This window comes from Balearica regulorum, chromosome 2 (assembly GCF_011004875.1).
Source record: "Balearica regulorum gibbericeps isolate bBalReg1 chromosome 2, bBalReg1.pri, whole genome shotgun sequence".
In the NCBI taxonomy this organism is placed as follows: Eukaryota; Metazoa; Chordata; class Aves; order Gruiformes; family Gruidae; genus Balearica; species Balearica regulorum.
In genome coordinates this window covers 122,395,071-122,413,450 of record NC_046185.1, presented here as the reverse complement: position 1 = coordinate 122,413,450, position 18,380 = coordinate 122,395,071, and the positions used below count along the sequence as shown (strand labels likewise).

The 18,380-nt window shown below is 36.9% G+C and overlaps 1 protein-coding gene across 4 annotated transcripts in view; it reads left to right on the top strand.

The window, feature by feature from the left end:
- ANO10 (anoctamin 10) overlaps positions 1-18,380 on the top strand; it is a 126,461-nt gene that overhangs the window by 9,405 nt on the left and 98,676 nt on the right. For 3 of the 4 annotated variants that reach the window (XM_075745716.1, XM_075745713.1, XM_075745714.1), the window contains exons 6-11: positions 1,050-1,619; positions 3,598-3,653; positions 5,182-5,256; positions 6,062-6,244; positions 9,621-9,812; positions 12,237-12,365. In XM_075745716.1, coding sequence (XP_075601831.1) covers positions 1,050-1,619; positions 3,598-3,653; positions 5,182-5,256; positions 6,062-6,244; positions 9,621-9,812; positions 12,237-12,365 — 1,205 coding nt within the window. The remainder of the gene's footprint in view (positions 1-1,049; positions 1,620-3,597; positions 3,654-5,181; positions 5,257-6,061; positions 6,245-9,620; positions 9,813-12,236; positions 12,366-18,380) is intronic. The other variant, XM_075745715.1, reaches the window with a different exon arrangement.

The window sequence follows — 18,380 nt, the reverse complement described above, 5'->3', positions numbered from 1 at the left end:
TCTGCTGTAGTGTTTTGTAAAACATAAGCCATAAGAATATTCTGATATTGCACAGGAGTTTTTGATGTGCTACTTTTTTATGGAGAGTACATTTACAGTATCAATTCAGAGGTCATGATGTCATGGCTGTTTTGTTAAGCTGATGAATACGTAGCAGTGGCATACAAGCAATCTGGTCTTCCAAGGAGGCAAAGATAAACTGGACTTCAGCATTCTAAACTCGGTTTGCTAGGCATTTCTGTATCTTATTTTGTTCTGCCATTTCTGGGTTATGTTGGGTAATACTCCTACATTTTTTTATTAGTAGTAAGATAAGTGAGATCTTGTCTTCCTTGGAGGTAATACATCTGTCATGAAATATATCCATTAGTATTGTACATTTCAAGTCTTTATAACACCTGAGCAGACAACCTCAGTGCGTACAGCAAATGTGCATTTCTTGTATCAGTTGTCTGCTGAAGCGAATGTCTCAGCCTGGGTGTGCTATCTGACATCTTCAGTATACCTTTCCATCTATTCCTTTAATTCCTTGAGGGCTGGCAAAGCACAACTAGTCCTTTTTAGCCCTGAGCAGGCTGAAACAAATTTGTTTCCCAGGTATACATACACCAGTGAGAATCTTTAGAAGTTAGGTGTCACTTGCTGTTAAGGTTTGGTTTTTATTATATCAAATGTCTTCCGTACCATCCTAGCCATTCATTGATAGATTCTGTTTTCAGGAATGCTAGTGGATTTGGTTTGTGTTTTTTTCTTTTTTTTTTTCCCCTCTGGATATCTGATGTTGATTTGGTAGGTACTGAGAGATTTGACTTCCCTACCATCTGAATATATGTATATACATTTGTGTGTACGTATATATAACAAAAAAAAAATAATCAAATAACCTTCTGAGTTTTTGGAACATGGGAGAGGGAGGAACAAAAAGCAATAATACTCATTGTGTTATTTAGGAAAAAAAAATGGGCTAAGGGATTCATGTAAAGTCAAGGTTGATATTATCCTGACATCTATGTTAAGTGTAGTCTTAATTGATTCATTTTTCTCCACAGATGAGATACGCTGCTACTTTGGTGAAACTATTGCTCTCTACTTTGGCTTCTTAGAGTACTTCACATTTGCTTTGATTCCAATGGCTGTCATTGGGATTCCTTATTATGTGTTTGCATGGGAAGACTATGACAAATATGTGATGTTTGCCACATTTAATCTGCTCTGGTCCACTGTGATACTGGAAGTTTGGAAGCGGATTTGCGCCATCGTGACATACCGTTGGGGGACGCTGTTGATGAAACGACAGTTTGAAGAACCAAGACCAGGCTTCCATGGTGTCCTGGGTATCAATCCCATCACTGGGAGAGAGGAACCAGTGTACTCGAGTATTAAGAGACAGATACGGATTTATCTGGTGTCCTTACCATTTGTGTGCCTTTGCCTCTACTTCTCACTGTACGTGATGATGATTTACTTTGACTTGGAACAGTGGGCTCTGGATTATCATGAAGAGAATGAGTCTAACTTCAGCAGCTTGATGCTGTTTGTGCCCAGTATCATATATGCTGTTGTGATTGAAATTATGAACCGTATCTATCGCTATGCTGCTGAATTCTTAACGTCATGGGGTAAGAAAGTTGTTTATTCTTCTTTCTTGAAGTTAGAATATCAGATGTTTACAATTTATTTGTAGAATATTTTATTGTGAGTTCTTGTTCAATGGAATGCTAAAGAAATTTCCTGAAGGTTTTATTGTGGGGTAAAAGAGATGGCCGTTTTAACTTCTTACATTTATTTTGAGTGTTCTGAGACTGCAGTTTCATGTTTCCTGTAATTTGATCTGAGTCTAGCATGCCATCAAAAGGGGTGATCCTGCCTTCCTCCTCAGCCTCTCTCTGCCTTTGGTGCAGAAGTCCCCCTTCCCTGATTTAGCTCTTTGACGATATCAGACATAGCACTGCCAAAAGTGGCAAGGTGAGAGCATGAGGATGGGACCTCAGAGATGGATGGCAGGAGGGACTGTCCTGCCAGTTTGCATCCACAGCCTGGGTTTACTGAACGCATCCTGGTCTACTAATGTATCTGTGCAGAGGACAGAGGCACCAAGATAATGGAACAAGATCTAAAAACATCAACTAAATGTTATATGAGAGTGTTTGTATATGCTAGATAGATAATGAAGACAGAGATTACACATCCCTATCAAAATATTTTACTCTGGGCAGAAGAGGAGGACTGTTATAATACATTGCCTTGTTTTCCCTGGGTGTGAGACTTATTTAGCAACTTGGGCATTATGTTTTGTAACCTAACATAAGGATAATGAAATGCTAGTGTTCATTTTGAATTTTAGCACTTCTACAGACATGTGCAGTCAACTTCAGACAGAGTTAATAGATGAAGCCAATGGGAAGTTAATTCTTTTGTGTAGCTCAATATGACATATGTTTACAGGACAGAATCCAGGTTACTAAAGCTGGAGGCCCAGAAAATTAACCTAAGAAAGATTAAGCAAAAGAGATTGATGCAGAAGACAGAGTAAAAAGAAGTGTTGACGTTCGGATTGGTTATGCATGTCAAAATGATTTGCTCAGCAAATCCAACTTGACAGCACAATAGTAAAAGCAAGCAATTTGTTTATGACTGTTCGAGGGTTTTATTTAAATCATGACTTTTAAATTCATATCTAGATTTCAACTGACTGTTTTGTTTCATTTTTTTCACTATACTGCAATAAAAAGCCTTTATTCAAAATGCCCAGTTGTGTTTATGAGGTAGACTAAAATATCTTTAACAAGTAACCCAAGTGTTTTTTTGGTTTTAAGCTGATGTTACATATTCAGCAGCAGCAATATTTATGTAACTCACTATACTGACAGCTTCTGCCTTTTCTGTGCTATCCAATGTGTTTATGCTGCCATGCTTTGACTAGGATGAAGAGGTCATCTGACTGACCTATCTCCCCTCCCACCTGGCGTATTTTCAGCTAAGATCTGACATAACTGGCAAAACATAGGAAACAATCTGCGATATTTTTAAGCATACCTCTTTCACCCATTTATCATGAGAACTGATCATTTAGTGATTGTGAAAAGTGAAAACTGCATTCAGTCCCCTGAGTGCATCACCCATATGTCAGGCTCAACTTCATGCTATGTCAGAGTAGAAGTCTGCTGTTCTGTCCTGAGCAAGGTCCATAGGTGACGGTCTCTTTTCAGCCTTGTTAACACAACTCATGCTAGTCACTAACTAGGCACATTTTATTAAGTGTTAAGAATGATGGATGGTTTTTCTGTTATAAAACAGCTTTTCTCAGAAAGAAAGATGTAAAAGGAAAAACCTTTGCAGTAGAAAAAATACTGGAGTTGTAGCGAAAAATATCTATGTTAATATTGTGCATCAGATTGGCTTTATAGGTTAAGTGAGGTACTGGTACAGTATAAATTCTTTTTGCCATAATGTGTTGAAGGAAATATTCCCTATAAACTATTAGTTAAGCAATTTTTAGATGGAGGAAAAATGTCTGTTTACTCTTTGTATAACAATGTCTAGAATATAATAAGTGCTTCTGCTGCTTACTGATTAATAATTTTATTGGTATTTTAGAAAATCACAGGCTGGAATCTTCATACCAGAATCATTTAATTCTGAAGGTTTTAGTGGTAAGTATGTAATATAAGCAGCTTTTGAGATGATTTAAAAAGAGAATTTGTCATGTGTTTTACTAGTGCTTTCCTAGCATTACCTCACTGACCTACGGTTTTGTTCAAGGCTGAACACTAGCACAAATATCAGAGTCAACAGGATTTCTGTTGTGGTTGCAGTAACTGCTAGGCTGTTTCAGGTGCCTCTTTTTATAGTGGAGAGTTGGGGTTTTATTTGTATTGATTTGTTCTTTCATTAGGATTCTGGATATGTAAGTTTTTCTGTTAATTGGTGTGGCCCTGGCTTCAACTGGGAACTATTCCTTTCACTTTGTGCAAGATTTTATGGTAAACTTATATTTTAAGAAGTTCATGTATTAACTTCCACCTGTAGTAACATTCAGACAATCAGTGAGAGGAGGCTGGAGATACATGTCCATCAGTCTTTTCCTATGCAGTTTGTAGTATATACTGATCTACTTACTTAGTGACTCTGAATGAGTAGCTTTTGTGTGATTATGTATGTTGCTCTTTTAGGTGTGTATCCAGATGCAACACTGATTCTAAGGAAGTATACTGTAAATCTTTAATTCCCATGTGAGATGTTCAGTAAAAGCAGTTGTAAAGATTGGCTTATTTTGAGACTTAATCTTCTTGTTTCCTTTTTGAAAAGATCATTCAATTCTCTTCCAGAGTTCCCTTTTTTCCCCCCTTCAACTCCGCATGCTTTTTTATTATTTTTTAATCTGCTTGTTATCCTTCTGTTACTGGTAACCACTAGAGCTAAAACTCTTGCACATATCACTTATAGCTTTGCCTCTGCCTTTTTCAAAAAATAAAATCCTCTGTTTTTCCCTATAGGAAATTTATATAAAATAATTATAAAAAAAAAGTAACATCCCCTAAGTTTCACTTTCAACCTATGAGTGGCTCTTCGCACTCCCCAATATTATCTGTCATCCATGAGCTTCAGCACTGATAGCAAATAGGAAAAGTTTTCTCCTACTTCAGAGCTTAATTACGATTTTTGCAGGTACAATACTGTGATTATGTCTCATTTTAGAAGCAGGGAATATTTTTCTTGGTCATAAAACCTCTTGAAGTGATTAAACATAAAGGTCAACTAACAAATACCAAGGAACAGTTGTACATATTGAGTGATACGTCATCCTATGCATGTATTTTGATAAAGTATTTCTTTGGGAAAAAAATAAATCATTACCCTAAATTATGATGAATACATCACTTTTATTGCATTACCTATGAGGAAACAGCCAAAAGATGAAAGTTAAGTAGAAGGTGATGTGTTTTTAATGACCACATTTCTTTGTATACCATGCTTGAGGAAAGCATAAGCTTGTCAAATGAAAGTCTGAGTAGGACCAATATTGAAAATGAGGTTTTCTGACATAACTTTTAAAAATGGTAAAGACAATTTTAATAGTTTACATCTGCATGGAAGCTATTTAGTCAAGGTAACTGTCAAGTTAATGTTCTGCATTTGAACTTTTGCTTGAGTACTAATAACAAGTGTTTTTAATTGCAGTTCAACTTCTTAAATTGTTTTGCATCCCTCTTCTACATTGCCTTTGTGCTGTTTGATATGAAGCTTTTGAGGCAGGTGAGTTCCAAGAACATCTTAAGAATGTTGATGAACCTGGGAAAAGATTGATTGAAATAGATAAATGAAATATATTAATTGTCGAGTTAATATTTTCTTAGAAATCTAGCTTCCATATTTCAGTTCCTCTAGCACAGTTGTAGAATCATAACAGAGCAATGTTAAAGCAATTCTTTCCCTCCCCGTAAATGAGGAACTGTTTTCAAATAAATTGATTATTCCCTCACACAGATGAAAATTTTTCATTTTCTCCTTCTTTCCCTTTATATTAGAAAATGGCTTTCTCTGTAGTGTTCTAAATGAGAGACTCTTGAGGATAGGAGCATCATTAAGTTTGACGACAATGAGGAGCTGAGAATAAATAAAAGCAAAAATAATTTGTAGTTGGTATTTGAAATCAGCTCTCTGTTGTTAAATTTTTTGAACTCAAATGCATGAAAATCAGGTATAAGGAAAGTATTTTTCCTCTAAATATAATGAACAAAAGAACAAGAATTTAATCTTAAGAACTCTGTTCCTCTAAAGAGAGCTCTAGCAAAATACTTGACATGTCTATACCAGACCTGACATTCATAATATTTCCTATACTTTAAGGTAAAAAGCAAGAAGAAAAAAAATAAGTGACTTGTTTAGGTCTGTTATTGGTGTTGGTATAAGTTAAGTGTGTATCTTTACCCTTCATTGGACTTTTGTCATAGTGTAACAACTTACAGTATTACTACAACACACAATATTGGAAATGATCGTAGGTTTATCACAGATCTGTAAATTTTTTCTCTTTTTTTTTTTTTTTTTTTAACTGAAGAGCTTGGCCACTTTGCTGATAACTTCGCAGATCCTCAATCAGTTTGCAGAATCCTTGCTTCCTTACTGGCTCCAAAAGAGACAGAAGAAGAGGATGAAGAAACGCATGTGTTCTCTGAAAACAGATACGGATCTGTCACTAGTCGAGCAAGTCAACTTGGAGAGAGAAATGGGCACCTATTTTGTATGTTTTACTGCTGTAAAAAAGTTAAAAGTTTTCTGGGCTGTAGTTGACAGAGACATCAGTCAGTGCAACCTAAAACATTCCTGGTTGTCTGGTCTAGCACCTTATTTCGAACTTCATCACTTTTACTGGTAGTGTTGTTTATATGGCTGTATGGTGCACTGGATCAAGAAACTGATGCAGTGCAGGATCCCAGTTACACCAGCACGAGTACGTAGGAATGAACAGCTGAATCTGGAGCTACCTAGCCCCGTATCACTGGAAAAACTATTTGTGTAACCTGCCCTTAATCTCCAAAGGTAGCCTGGAGGCTGCCAGGATGATGAGTAGCGTGTCATAGGGAAGGGGGAGGCTGTTACTGGTTTAGTTTGGTTTTGTAGTGATACTAGTTTAAACTGTGGATTAAACTATAGCCCGAGAGAGTGCGCACTTGTCTGGGTCGGGCCAGAAATGAAGAGCGCAGAAAAGATGAGCTCTTCAAACCAATACTGCTGCTGGAAGCTCTTGCTTCTTGAAACTACACCTTTGGCATTCGTTGTCTTCCTAATTCCATTCCTGTCTGCCTCCTACCCAGTACAATTTTTAATTATATTTAACAGACTGTGCAATTTATTACTTGCAGTTCTAAAGGAATGTTAAGGCCTTACAGACTGTCTGACAGCTTGCTTCATCAGGTGCTGCAAGCATAGTCACAAGAAGCTTAATACTGTATGATCAATACTTTTACAGAATAAGAATTATGTGTAGATAGTCTACATTTTATGTAAAAGGTAGAGAATAGCAGTTTGAATTTTGATATCAATACCATATCAGATTCCTCTCTTCTGCAAAACGGGTCGTGAAATGGGAAAAGCAAAAAGAAATGCTACGTTTGCAACTGAAAACCTGTGCAAACATTCATGCTTGCGTTCCTCTGGTAAAGTTTGTAGGAGGAGAGAGAGATTTAGAGAGCGTGGCTACCTTACAACAGAGAACACAGCAGAAATCCCTGAGTTAGTGTCTGTCTGAACTGGTAAACCAGCACAGTCCAGCACTGTGCCTGTGAATAGACCAGCACAGCTCCAAAAGCTGTGTGTGGGCGTCAGGTGTGGATATGCCTTACCAAAGCAGCTCTGCCTCTTAGACCTGAGCTGCCTTCTGATTCTCAGCTGGCACATACAAAACCAGTGTGGTGGCTTTGAGTCACATTGCTTGGTGCTTCTTGTGCCCAGCTGGATCAAATGTATCTGCACCTGTGGTACTGTTCTGCCCTGAATAATCTTCCTTGGGGACCCAGCAGGTCAATTGTAGAGTTAGGACTTTGCCTTGGAGATGTCCACTTCTAGCCTCAGTTTCAGTTCAAGGTACTGTGTACTCAAGGCCTTAATTTTATTTTCAGTCTAAAGATTTTAATTGTGCTATGCTTGTGAATAAATGATATTAAACCACTGATTTGTTTGCAAGCAGTGAGCTGTCAGCAGGCAGGAGTATTTCTAAAATTAAATCTGTCACAAGGGGGAAGCATTTGACTATGTTTAGTAACTGAGGAGGTTAGCAGGAGTGACAGAATTCTGCGTTTCAGGCTCTTCTCTTTTGTTTTCCTTCCTTCACTTACTCTTTAACATTTAATTCTCTTTTTTGTTTGTCGTCTTTATCACTTTTCAAATATCCAGCCCTTAACGCGGTTTAGGATGTAAAAACATTCTGCAATAATTTAATTATTTTTTTTTTAAATTTCTGCTGCTCTCTTGTTCATTTTCTCCCTGAATTTCTTTGTTGATCCTGTTTCCTTGATGTCATAGTTCACGTGCTGCTCTTGTAGGTTACAATGGCACACTTTGAAATTTGTCCAACATCATGTTGGACTCCTGTTTTCCTGCACAAAGTGTCATAAATTGAGTAAGAGAAAAATAAACATTCCTTTTCATGCTCTGCTGTTCTAAAAGTCAATAGGTACTGGGCAAAGAACTGAGAAGAAAGGTGTGAAGAAGCAGTGGGAATATTGTGCAGTTACCAGAAGGAGGAGCACAAAGGGAAGCATTGCTCCATTCCTGCAGCAGTTGTCTGAGAAAGTGATAGCAGGGACAAATATGTGACTGCCACTCCAGTGAGTGATCCTGCACAAATGTCCCTAAGGAAGACCTTACTAAAATTCAGAGTTCATACACAGTGTTTCTGTGGAAAAATCTTAATGGTTTTAGAAGTTAGGTAGCTCTTCATGGTCTAGCCTGCAGATCAGTTTGTCAGACCCAGCTATACTACACAACTTAATGAGCTCAAGTGAAGAATGCAGCTAATGACCACCCCATGTTGATTTCTGAGCTTGCAAGCTTCTGTTGCCTTTCTCTGTTTCCTAGAACTAAAAGCACTAGATGCTGGAGAGGGCAGTTGGTTTAACAGCTATAATCAGCAAAAGAGATGAGAGAATCATGTGTCTGATGCATGGAGCCAAAACCAATTTTGTGTGGTTCCTGTAATAATCTCAGTTATCTCAGACTGTCAGGTCTTTATTGAGAGAGGACAATATGTGGGTGTGGGCGAATACAAGATAGTGAGATCCCAGTTTAACTTGTTTGTGGTATTTCACCATCCTTTGTTCAGTGAACACCTCAAAAAAGGTTAGTTTGGTTCTTCACTTTCATAAATAATTGCTGTAATTATAGAAAACTACTATTAATACTACAAAACTAATAAGTAAGTATTTGATAACTTACATGTGAATATTTAATCAGCATTTAAGTACCTACATTCTTTGTTTAAAAGATCAGGTAGTAGATGTTTTGTGGGTTTTCCAAAATAGGGCTTTTTGTATGCTCTAATTATTCCTTTCAGATGTCAGTGCTGCATTCTGTCATTTCAGCCTTCAAGTGGGCCACTAATTCTGACTTAACTGTTTTGAAATAAGCAAGCAGAAATACCAGAAAAGAGTTGCCTATGTACCAACCTACCTTTCTGGTTAGATCTTTCATGGACAGTCTGAAATACTAGGACTTTTCTTGTCACAATGCTCTTCGGAGAATGTTCTGCCAGTTTAAATGCATGGTGCTGTTTTCCTATCCCCCACTGTTCCTTCTGTAACTGTTTCACTGAGATAGACAGGAACTTGAATGGGATGAATGTGTTTATACAGTTACTACATGTAATAAGGATAAGAAGTGTGACTGTTCAGGAAAATGCATTAGGCAAAAGGAAAACCTTGGCCACCTCTTACTAAGAAGTTTTGAGTAATTGAATAATTCCAAATTTAACTAGATGGGATTGTTTTGTTGTTGTTTTCTATCACCAGTCATTCCCAAACAACTGATTTGGGATGAGGAAGCATGTTTACAACTGTATTGTTAATTCTGTGTTTCTTTTTGTGAGTTAAACTTGTTCTTATTTTTGCTCTTTTTTCCAGGGTACTTTTGATGATTACCTGGAGTTGTTCTTACAGTTCGGCTATGTGAGTCTTTTCTCATGTGTTTATCCACTGGCAGCTGTCTTTGCAGTATTAAACAACATCACAGAGATATATTCTGATGCCTTAAAGATGTGTAGAGTTTACAAGCGTCCATTTGCAGAACCTACAGCAAGTATCGGTGTTTGGCAGGTAATTTTTGTGTCTTTCTAGTAATTTGTTTTAAAAGAGGTTTCAACAAATGGATTTAAGCTGTGTGTTTTGACCCAGCAGCCACTTTAAAGTTAAGTGGTATTTTGTTCTCTTCAGTGCCTTATGATAGCGTCTATCCAGCTATATATCCAAGTGATTTTTTGTAGGGTTTTTCACCACATGTCTTTCAGTTGTCTTCGAAAAGAAAACAAATCCTTCCTTTAGTCCTTGTATATGTATGTATTGTACTCCTGTTGCAACTGCAACAAAGCAAAGCTACCAGATACTGCTTGGTACTCTTTACAGCCCGCATATTTTAGAAATGGTAACATCCGATGCAGTCTCAGGAGCGTGGAGCTCAGCAAGGGTTTCAGCAAAAACTAAAGAACGATAGTTAAGTACTTGGATTCCTAAGCCATACTTGGCTGTGTGCCCTTGTGATTACTGGTACTCAAGCTGACTAATTTTAAAATAACCTGGCTCTGTGAGCAGGAGCTAGACCTTTCTGCACAGCCTGCACGTTGTAGTCTATCTAAACAATTTCATGGTAGTAGTACTGGGTTAAGGATTTTCTGTCCGCAGTTGTTTGCTCATGCAATCAGGCTAGCACCAGCTAGTTTGGAGCCTGCTGACTATGCTGTGTCAGTGAACTGATTCTGACTAAAAATAACCTTGTAAAACTCCTCCAAACCCAGAGGTTTTTCTGAAAAGACAGACAACCATTAAGTCATATCTCCAGAGACTTCAGCATTCTGTAATAGCAGTGGCCTGATAAGGAACGTGAAGTAGGTTGGAGGAAATTTCCAGGGGATGATCCATATTCTAGTTTTATTTAACAACTTTTCTACATAATGGAGACAAAGGGCACAATAAACTAGTGGATTGTTTAATTTGTAGGTGTTGTAAATGTTGGTACCAAATGAAAGAAGTGGGAGACGGGAAATGAAATCAAGAAACCTCAAATGGAACATCCTGTACAAACGTGCAAACCAAATAGTCTGAGTGGTGTTCTTTAGACACGTACATTGGTATTAATGAAGTGGACTTATAGGGGAAGTCTTTTAATATTATGTAATTAAAATGTGTAAATTATAATCTGATTGCATTTTAACATTTGATGCATTTTCTCAGTCCAAATCTATGCTGCCGACACCCTAATGGCATAGCTGCTTTGACCAGTGGTATGTCCACCAAACAAATGAGGCTGTGGTCATAAGTCCCAAGCATACCTGCAGGTATATTAATGGCATTTGGTTGTGCTAGAATAGTTTATTTCAATCTAGGGAGTAGGCTGAAAAAGCGTAACACAGTACAGTCATATTGGTTTGGTTTTTAATAAATAGTGTAGGTTTTTAACTAATAGTGGAATTGAATTTGCTTTTTGAATTAAAAATAATGACTTAAAAATATAGTTATCTGTTTCATGTGGGAAGTTAGAGCATTGGCTGAAAGATTTCTGTTAAAGGAATACTGGAATTATTTTATCAGGTAAGCTGAGTCACCAGCTTGTTGTCAAGGAGAAAGTTACTTCTGCTAATTCATTGTGACAATTGCTACTGTTCTATATCAGTCTTTCTCATTCCAGAGAGGACCTTGGAATAAGTAACCATTATGTTGTGAAAGTTATTGTCATGCTGTAGTAATATTTTCAGGCATTTTGTGGGAGCTCTGTAGGCAACAGCTTCTTAGACTTGTGCAATTGCATGTGTTTAAATGTAAATCTTTGAATAAATTTCAGCTTGTATAACTGGTTGTGATTTAAGAAAAGCATTCTGAACCATCCTTATATTTTCCTATTACTTAATGTTTAGATAAAACCTCCAAAAGTTCTAGTTCCTCTAGGAGTTTTGCATTTTTTCCTTTATCCTGAAAGAAATTTATATTTGGGAGTACAACTGTAGATGAGTGCATAATCTTTTATGTGTTCAGATTATGATTTATGAAGATACCAGGCATAAGGCTGCTTTCTTTTCCACTTTTCTGCTTTAGGATTATTCCAAATTTTTCAGGAAGTGATCTGGCATTACCTACATCTCGGATGTTAGTGGTCTGTAAATAACTTCTTAAGGTCTTTACAGTACTACGGAATTGCGGAAGAATAGCGTTTAACTTCGTCACAGCAAACATGCATACACACACGTAGAGAAATCAAATTAGGGAAAAAATCAGGGTTACCAGATGGTCATTGTGGTATTGCAAACCTTGTTGTGGTCTTGTGCTTGCCTGTTCTTAGAGCTGATGAAGTCTGGACTGCTTGCCAAACAAGTCTTATGTCGTAGAATTCAAAAGATGAAGGAAAATAAAAAGTTAAAATAATGGGTCTTCTGAGGATGTAATGGAGAGACGTATTGCCCAGAGCAATTTGGGGACTGGGAAATTAGAGGTAATGGTCATAACTGTGAATATATTTGTGTTTTATTTCAGTTGGCTTTTGAAACTATGAGTGTAATATCAGTAGTCACTAATTGCATACTGATTGGAATGTCTCCACAAGTGAATGCCCTTTTTCCAGACTCAAAAATGGACCTTATTCTGACTGTGGCATTGGTAGAGGTAAGCCTGCCTTCAAACAGTGCATGTGGTTTTGTAGCAAATGTGAACAACAGTGGAAATAATACCAGGAAGTAGATTTTTTTTCCCCCTCCATATACTAAAAAGAAATGAAGATTTCCCTACCAAAGAAGTGTTTCAAAGTCTTGCGTCTTGATTTCTTTCTTTTTTTTCTCTGTGTTTTCATGTACTGTGAATGTTGTTGCTATACTTTTCCATACGCTTGCAAGACACTGTGTATTTATTGCTTCATGTATTTCAAGAATTTAATAGTGCTATTTCAAGAAGCAAAATAACCGTATTTTTGTGAACTGGATGTTTCTCTACTTGATTTGTGACCCCATGTCTTATAAGGACCTCCTACATAATCTTCGTGGATATTTCCTCTGTGCTTTATCGGAAACAAGTATGTATTTACAGTCATGATACTAGTGATTGTAACACTATTTGGGTTTCATCTTTTCCTAATTCTATGTAGTGAACACTTGAGTGTCACTCTTTTTCAGGGAATGAGGGATGACTATAGGCATCTTATATACTAACTGAGATTGTAGGACTTTGCCCTGACATATCTTTCTTTGGAGCTTTCTTACATTGCATTGCCTTGACTTTCAACTTTATGCTATTTTGGCTTTTAGGAATTGGATTACTTTTCTTGTGGCAAAAAGTCTGGGTTGTTAGATCGCATTACCATACGGTGGAGCATGTACTTTGTTTTTACAGGTGTTATGGGTTATGTAATGAATTATGAGCTTGCTTTAAGTTTTATTTTCAAAGCCTTAAAGTTTGCAGAGTGTCACCTGGTTTACTGAAGTTTGAATCTACAGACAGCCTGATGTATTCTATTATGCGTGTGTGAACATTTGCATTAACCTCAGTGAGGTATTTTAATATAAAACTAATTTGGCAATTTAAATGTAATGCTGTAGTTCATTACTAGACAATATATCCAGAGAGATCATATTATGAAAGCTGTATGACTAAATATAAGCAGTATGGATTTATGGTGGCTTAAAGAGATGGGGCTATTTTCGCCTTTGCTTCCTGGGTATTTATTCCCATCTTACCTGTTTTAATGTGAAGCTGGCTACGTGATCTCTAGGCAGGCCTCTGTTTCTTGGTATGCCATAGGAGAATACCAGTATTTTTCTTTCTAAATTTAAGTTCCGCTTTTATGCGATCCTTTAAATGACAGGAATTGCAGCATGGTAGTTACGTATTGGAAATCCTTTTTAACAGTGTATCTCAAATTATCTGAAAATACTGTGGAAAAGCAAATAAAGAAAATAAAGGGAAGAAAGTTTGAAGAGAAAAGGTAAATTAGTACTGAGGGAAGGAAAGGCAAAAATATTGTCTTATACTAAGAAGCAACTTTGGTGAAGACCACCAATCTGTAGTTAACTACATTGTACAAAGGGACTGATGGAGTTTAATGCTGGGTGAGCCAGAGGAGAGGAAAGGCACCCACTTGGTTAAAGAAAAGTCAAGTTTTCTCTTGCTGTTGTTCTTAGTAAAAAAAAAAAAAACCCAAAATAACCCTTAATGTACTTGTCAGAAAAGGTATATTTAAAAAATAGTTTTGATTTCAAGTATCCAGTATGCTTGATACTTTTAAGTATGCTGGGTTGATTTGGGGGGGGCTGTTTTTGTGTTATTACAAATAATTTATTGTCTGAGAAAAAACAAAGACACAAAACCAACATGTGAGTCTTATAGTACTTCTCTGCAGCATAACATGCCATGTGATTTTTGGAATGTTGTTGGTTATAAACAATTCCAAAACTGTTCAATGTGAAATTTAAAACTTTTGCAGTCTCCTGAGGGACAGTCTTTCAGAACGTTTTAAGCAATATTTAACCACTTCATGGGTGTGGGTTTGTTTTTTTTGGTTATTTTTAAGAGTCAGAGAATAGCTCAGGTCGTATGGTCTTGCAAGAAGTTTCATAACACAAGTTATGAAGTTTCTGGAGTCCAAAAGAGTTCTCTAAAGTGAAACACGTTTTATATATAAAAAATTTTATTTCAAAAACTATATGAAAATGAATACAGCAAACATGATTTTCACTTCTGTTGAAGACAGTTTCCATTGTGTTGACAGTTAAACGTGTTCTCAGTTACAGAAATGAATTTTTTTATCAGTAGTCATGTTGTACATATTTTAGGTTAAAACATTGATTACAAAAGGCAGAAAGAAGGGAAAGTTACTAGATTTTGTGGGACTATGAACAGCAGCAGTATGGATTTATGGCAGCTTAAAGAGATGGGGCTATTTTCACCTTTGCTTCCTGGGTATTTATTCCCATCTTATCCATTACACTGGCACTTTATTTTATCTGGTGCATGATGAATCAGATTAGGGAATTGATCTGGGAGAAGCTGTCTGACCCAGTTCACTGGTGAAAGGGAGCAGGGCAGAAGCAGCTATATGTGGAAGACACACAGCAGTGCTGGAGGTTTGTGCTGGATTAAATTTGTGTAATGTCCGCAGCACTGAGTCTTTCTCCTGTAAGTATTGCTTCATCTACAGGAAGATCCCTAAACTAGGAAAGGAGCACAAAGCTCATGTATTGGCAGTATTCCTATGCATCTTTACCATGTTTGTTAATATGGAGATGAGAATTTTATGGTGTGTTTATGCAATGTTGCCAGCATCAGGCAGTGTGAAAATGTTAAGCAACACAAGAAATTTCTTTTAGTAGGCTATGTATGCTTTCACATGTTCAGCTGATGGGGTAGCCTACTTGAATCTTAGCTGTCATTAAATATTTTTATCAGGTTGAAGTGATTGAGACTCCAGTTAAATATTTATATATCTGATGTAAAGGTAAACAGAAAAAGCACTGTTCTTACCAAAGCCACGCACAGGTTTTAGCAATATCCTGATGGGTTTTTTCTCCAAAAATGTGAGTACTTTTTAAAGATAATACTAATACTCTTCAAATGGAAATGTGTTTATATGGCAACATATGACATCACTCCATACAGACATAATGAAGAACCATGTGTGGTATTCTTGTAAGCATTCTGTACCCAGCCCTTACAGACTTACGCAAAATAATATTTTTTTTCATTAACACTAACTCTACTGCTGTCTACACTTTTGGTGGGAATATGTATTGTATCAGCAAAGTAAGTGCTAATTAAATAGAATAAAATATTAAGCATTTCATAATAAATAATGGTAAGTGTTAAAATAATAACATTTAATAATATTTTAAAGCATTAAAACAGTGATTTTTTTTTTGAACAGTTGACCTATTTTCATCAATCCAACATCTGCTTCCATGGCAACATGATTTGAACTAGGAGCAGAATCATGAAACTCCCCTCTTTTACTTATGAGCGGATGCTAACTGAGTGCAGCAAGTGCAGTTTTCAAACAAAGAAGTAGGTGAAAGTCCTTAAAGCATGGAACAATAAGCCTTTATTAACATAATTTTAAAATAGTTATGTCCCATAGTGTGTTTAGTTGTTCAGGCTCAACCGTAGACACATACTTCTGGTATGAGCCACAGGTGCAAAGTAGGATATTCCAAGCAAGCATCTGTGCTTGTGTGAAACTGTTCCAAATCACCTCTGACTTCTTAACAATGATTTGAACAAACTGAGAAAATTAAAGAAATTGGTGACTAGTTGGAGTGGGTTAAAACAAGGTGTAACCTTAATTCTGCAGTGCTATTTTATTTTTATTTGAAAATTGCTGACAAAGAGTTTTGTTCCTGGTGACTATTTCTTTTTAATTTAGACTCTCGTAAATTTGAAGAATGCTAGTTAAATCAGTTTCAGGACTACTCTGAAAGTTGAGCCAAAGAAATCAGTTGTATGTACAACACTTAGTGATTTTATTTTTTTTATAAGCAGTACATGAGTAGGGGTGTTTTGAAGGAATAGCTGTAAAGTACAGCTTAACAAGAGTGTATCCTAATCTCCAAAAGTAACTTGTATATCCAGCACTCAAATGTAGTAAACTAATGGAAAGCTTTTATGCAGATGCACTTAGCCTGGACGTTTTACGTCACATTGAGGCATTTGGGGATTAGCTTTGAAATACTAAGTAATAATGAAGGCACCTTTTCATAGCTGTAGTATAAAATCTGACCTTACAATCTACAAGTACGGTTTTAGGAAGAACGTAATCAGCTCTGGTGTAGATGAAAATGATGACCTTAGCGTAAGGACAGGATTAGCATATTTGTAGTAAACATGGCTTAAACAATTGGGCCATGTGGATTTGATTTCCTGGAGTCCTCATAGGAATTTGAAGGAGATCTTCATGATCTCCATAAATATATATATATATATATCTATCTATATCTAAAAGTCAGTTATGTAAGAGGTATGGCGTGGAATAAGGGAAGTAACCTTTTCTTAAGCTTTGTTTTTTAGGGCTGAGGAGGAGCTGCCAGTCCGTTTATGGAAGGCTGGAAAGCAGGGATCATAGCTTGTTAATAAAGCTGAAAAGTTAGTGGTGTTATGTTTAAAAGCGATAACTGATGCAAAATCAGAGTGGTTGAGAGTCGCCTGGTACATCTGCTTTTCCTAGTGTTCAATTTTTATTAAGAGTATTTCTTCATCAAAGGCCTCCTGGTGTACAGTTGGAGCTCTTTGAGCTTCTTCTGAGCACTCTTCATGTCATGGCCCCAACTCTCAGTCAGCTCAGCAGTAAAATTGACAATTGTTTCTGAAATAATGTGCCAAAGAAACTGGGAAACACTACCAGAGTCAAGCAGTTTGGATTCTAGTAGATGAGAAGGTGTATTTATCATCTGGTTATAGGCATCATCATACTTTGTTTTCTAGATAAACTTGGAAATGAGTAAGCACTGCATCCTGAGTGGAATTGAAGATCTTTTGGATCCACTTCCTGAGCAAAACTAATTTTAGGAGGCTTGTTATATCAAAATTAAAGTATTTTCCCTTTATTTCCTTTTAAAAAAATCCTTAAATGTTTTGCAATGTATTTCAGTGCTATCTGTTCTTTCCTGATAAAGCTGGGGGGGGGGGGTATTTTTATTTTTTAAGTACTAGTTAGCATTTTTCTTAGCAATAACGTACATGACTAGCGTTGTTGTGGGGTGGAGATGAGGCTTGGTTCTGTGTGGTACAGTGCTCTGCTTGTGTGGAGCAAACAGCTTTATTTGTGTGGAATTCAGGAGTTTGCGATTTAGCAGATGTGCAAAGTACACTTACATATTGGACAACTTTACATAGTAAAGAAATCAGAATAAAAAAAGGAGGAAAATAGGCTGCATCAGCTTCTACACATGTATAAATACATTGGCACTAATGGAGTTATAACAGTGCAAAGTTCAAGCAAAACAGCTGTGCTGTTAAATTTTTGTTAAATTATTTCTGTGTTTGTGACAGGCGCTACTTTAAAATACAGTAGCTGCAGTGTTTCACATGCTGAATCATAGAGTAGTGTAGGTTGAAAGGGACTTGTGGAGATTGTTGAAAGCAGGACCCTGGATTAGGTTATCCAGGGCCTTGTTAAGCTTAAACTGAGGCTTGAGTAATTCCACTGAGGGAAAGCCCACCATTTCTCTGGGCAACCTCTTCCATCATTTAATTGTTCTCATGGCAAAGAATTGTTTTGTTGTTGGTTTTTTTTTTTCTTATGGCAAGACAAAAATTCCCTGAAGCAACTTGTGGCCTATGGCCTCTAGCCCTTTCACCGTGCAACCTTGTGAAGAGGGCACCTCTGTCTTCTGTAAAACTACCCATTAGGCATTGGAAGACCATGATTAGATCCTCCTCACCCTCCTGAGCCATCTCTTTTCTAGGTGGAGAAAACCCACTTTCTTCAACTTTTCTTTGTCTGTCAGGTTCTTCAACCCGGTAATCTTGGTGGCCCTCGAATAGACGCCCTCCAGCTTTTCATGTCCATGTTCTCCAGGTTGCCAGTGCCACTTTTAAAGAAACAAGGATTGCTTTTCACATGGGCTTGTCTCCTGTCTTCCTGCCAGTTGCAGTGTATATATTCTTTCTTTGTCCTCAATCTGTTTCCTCTTTAATCAG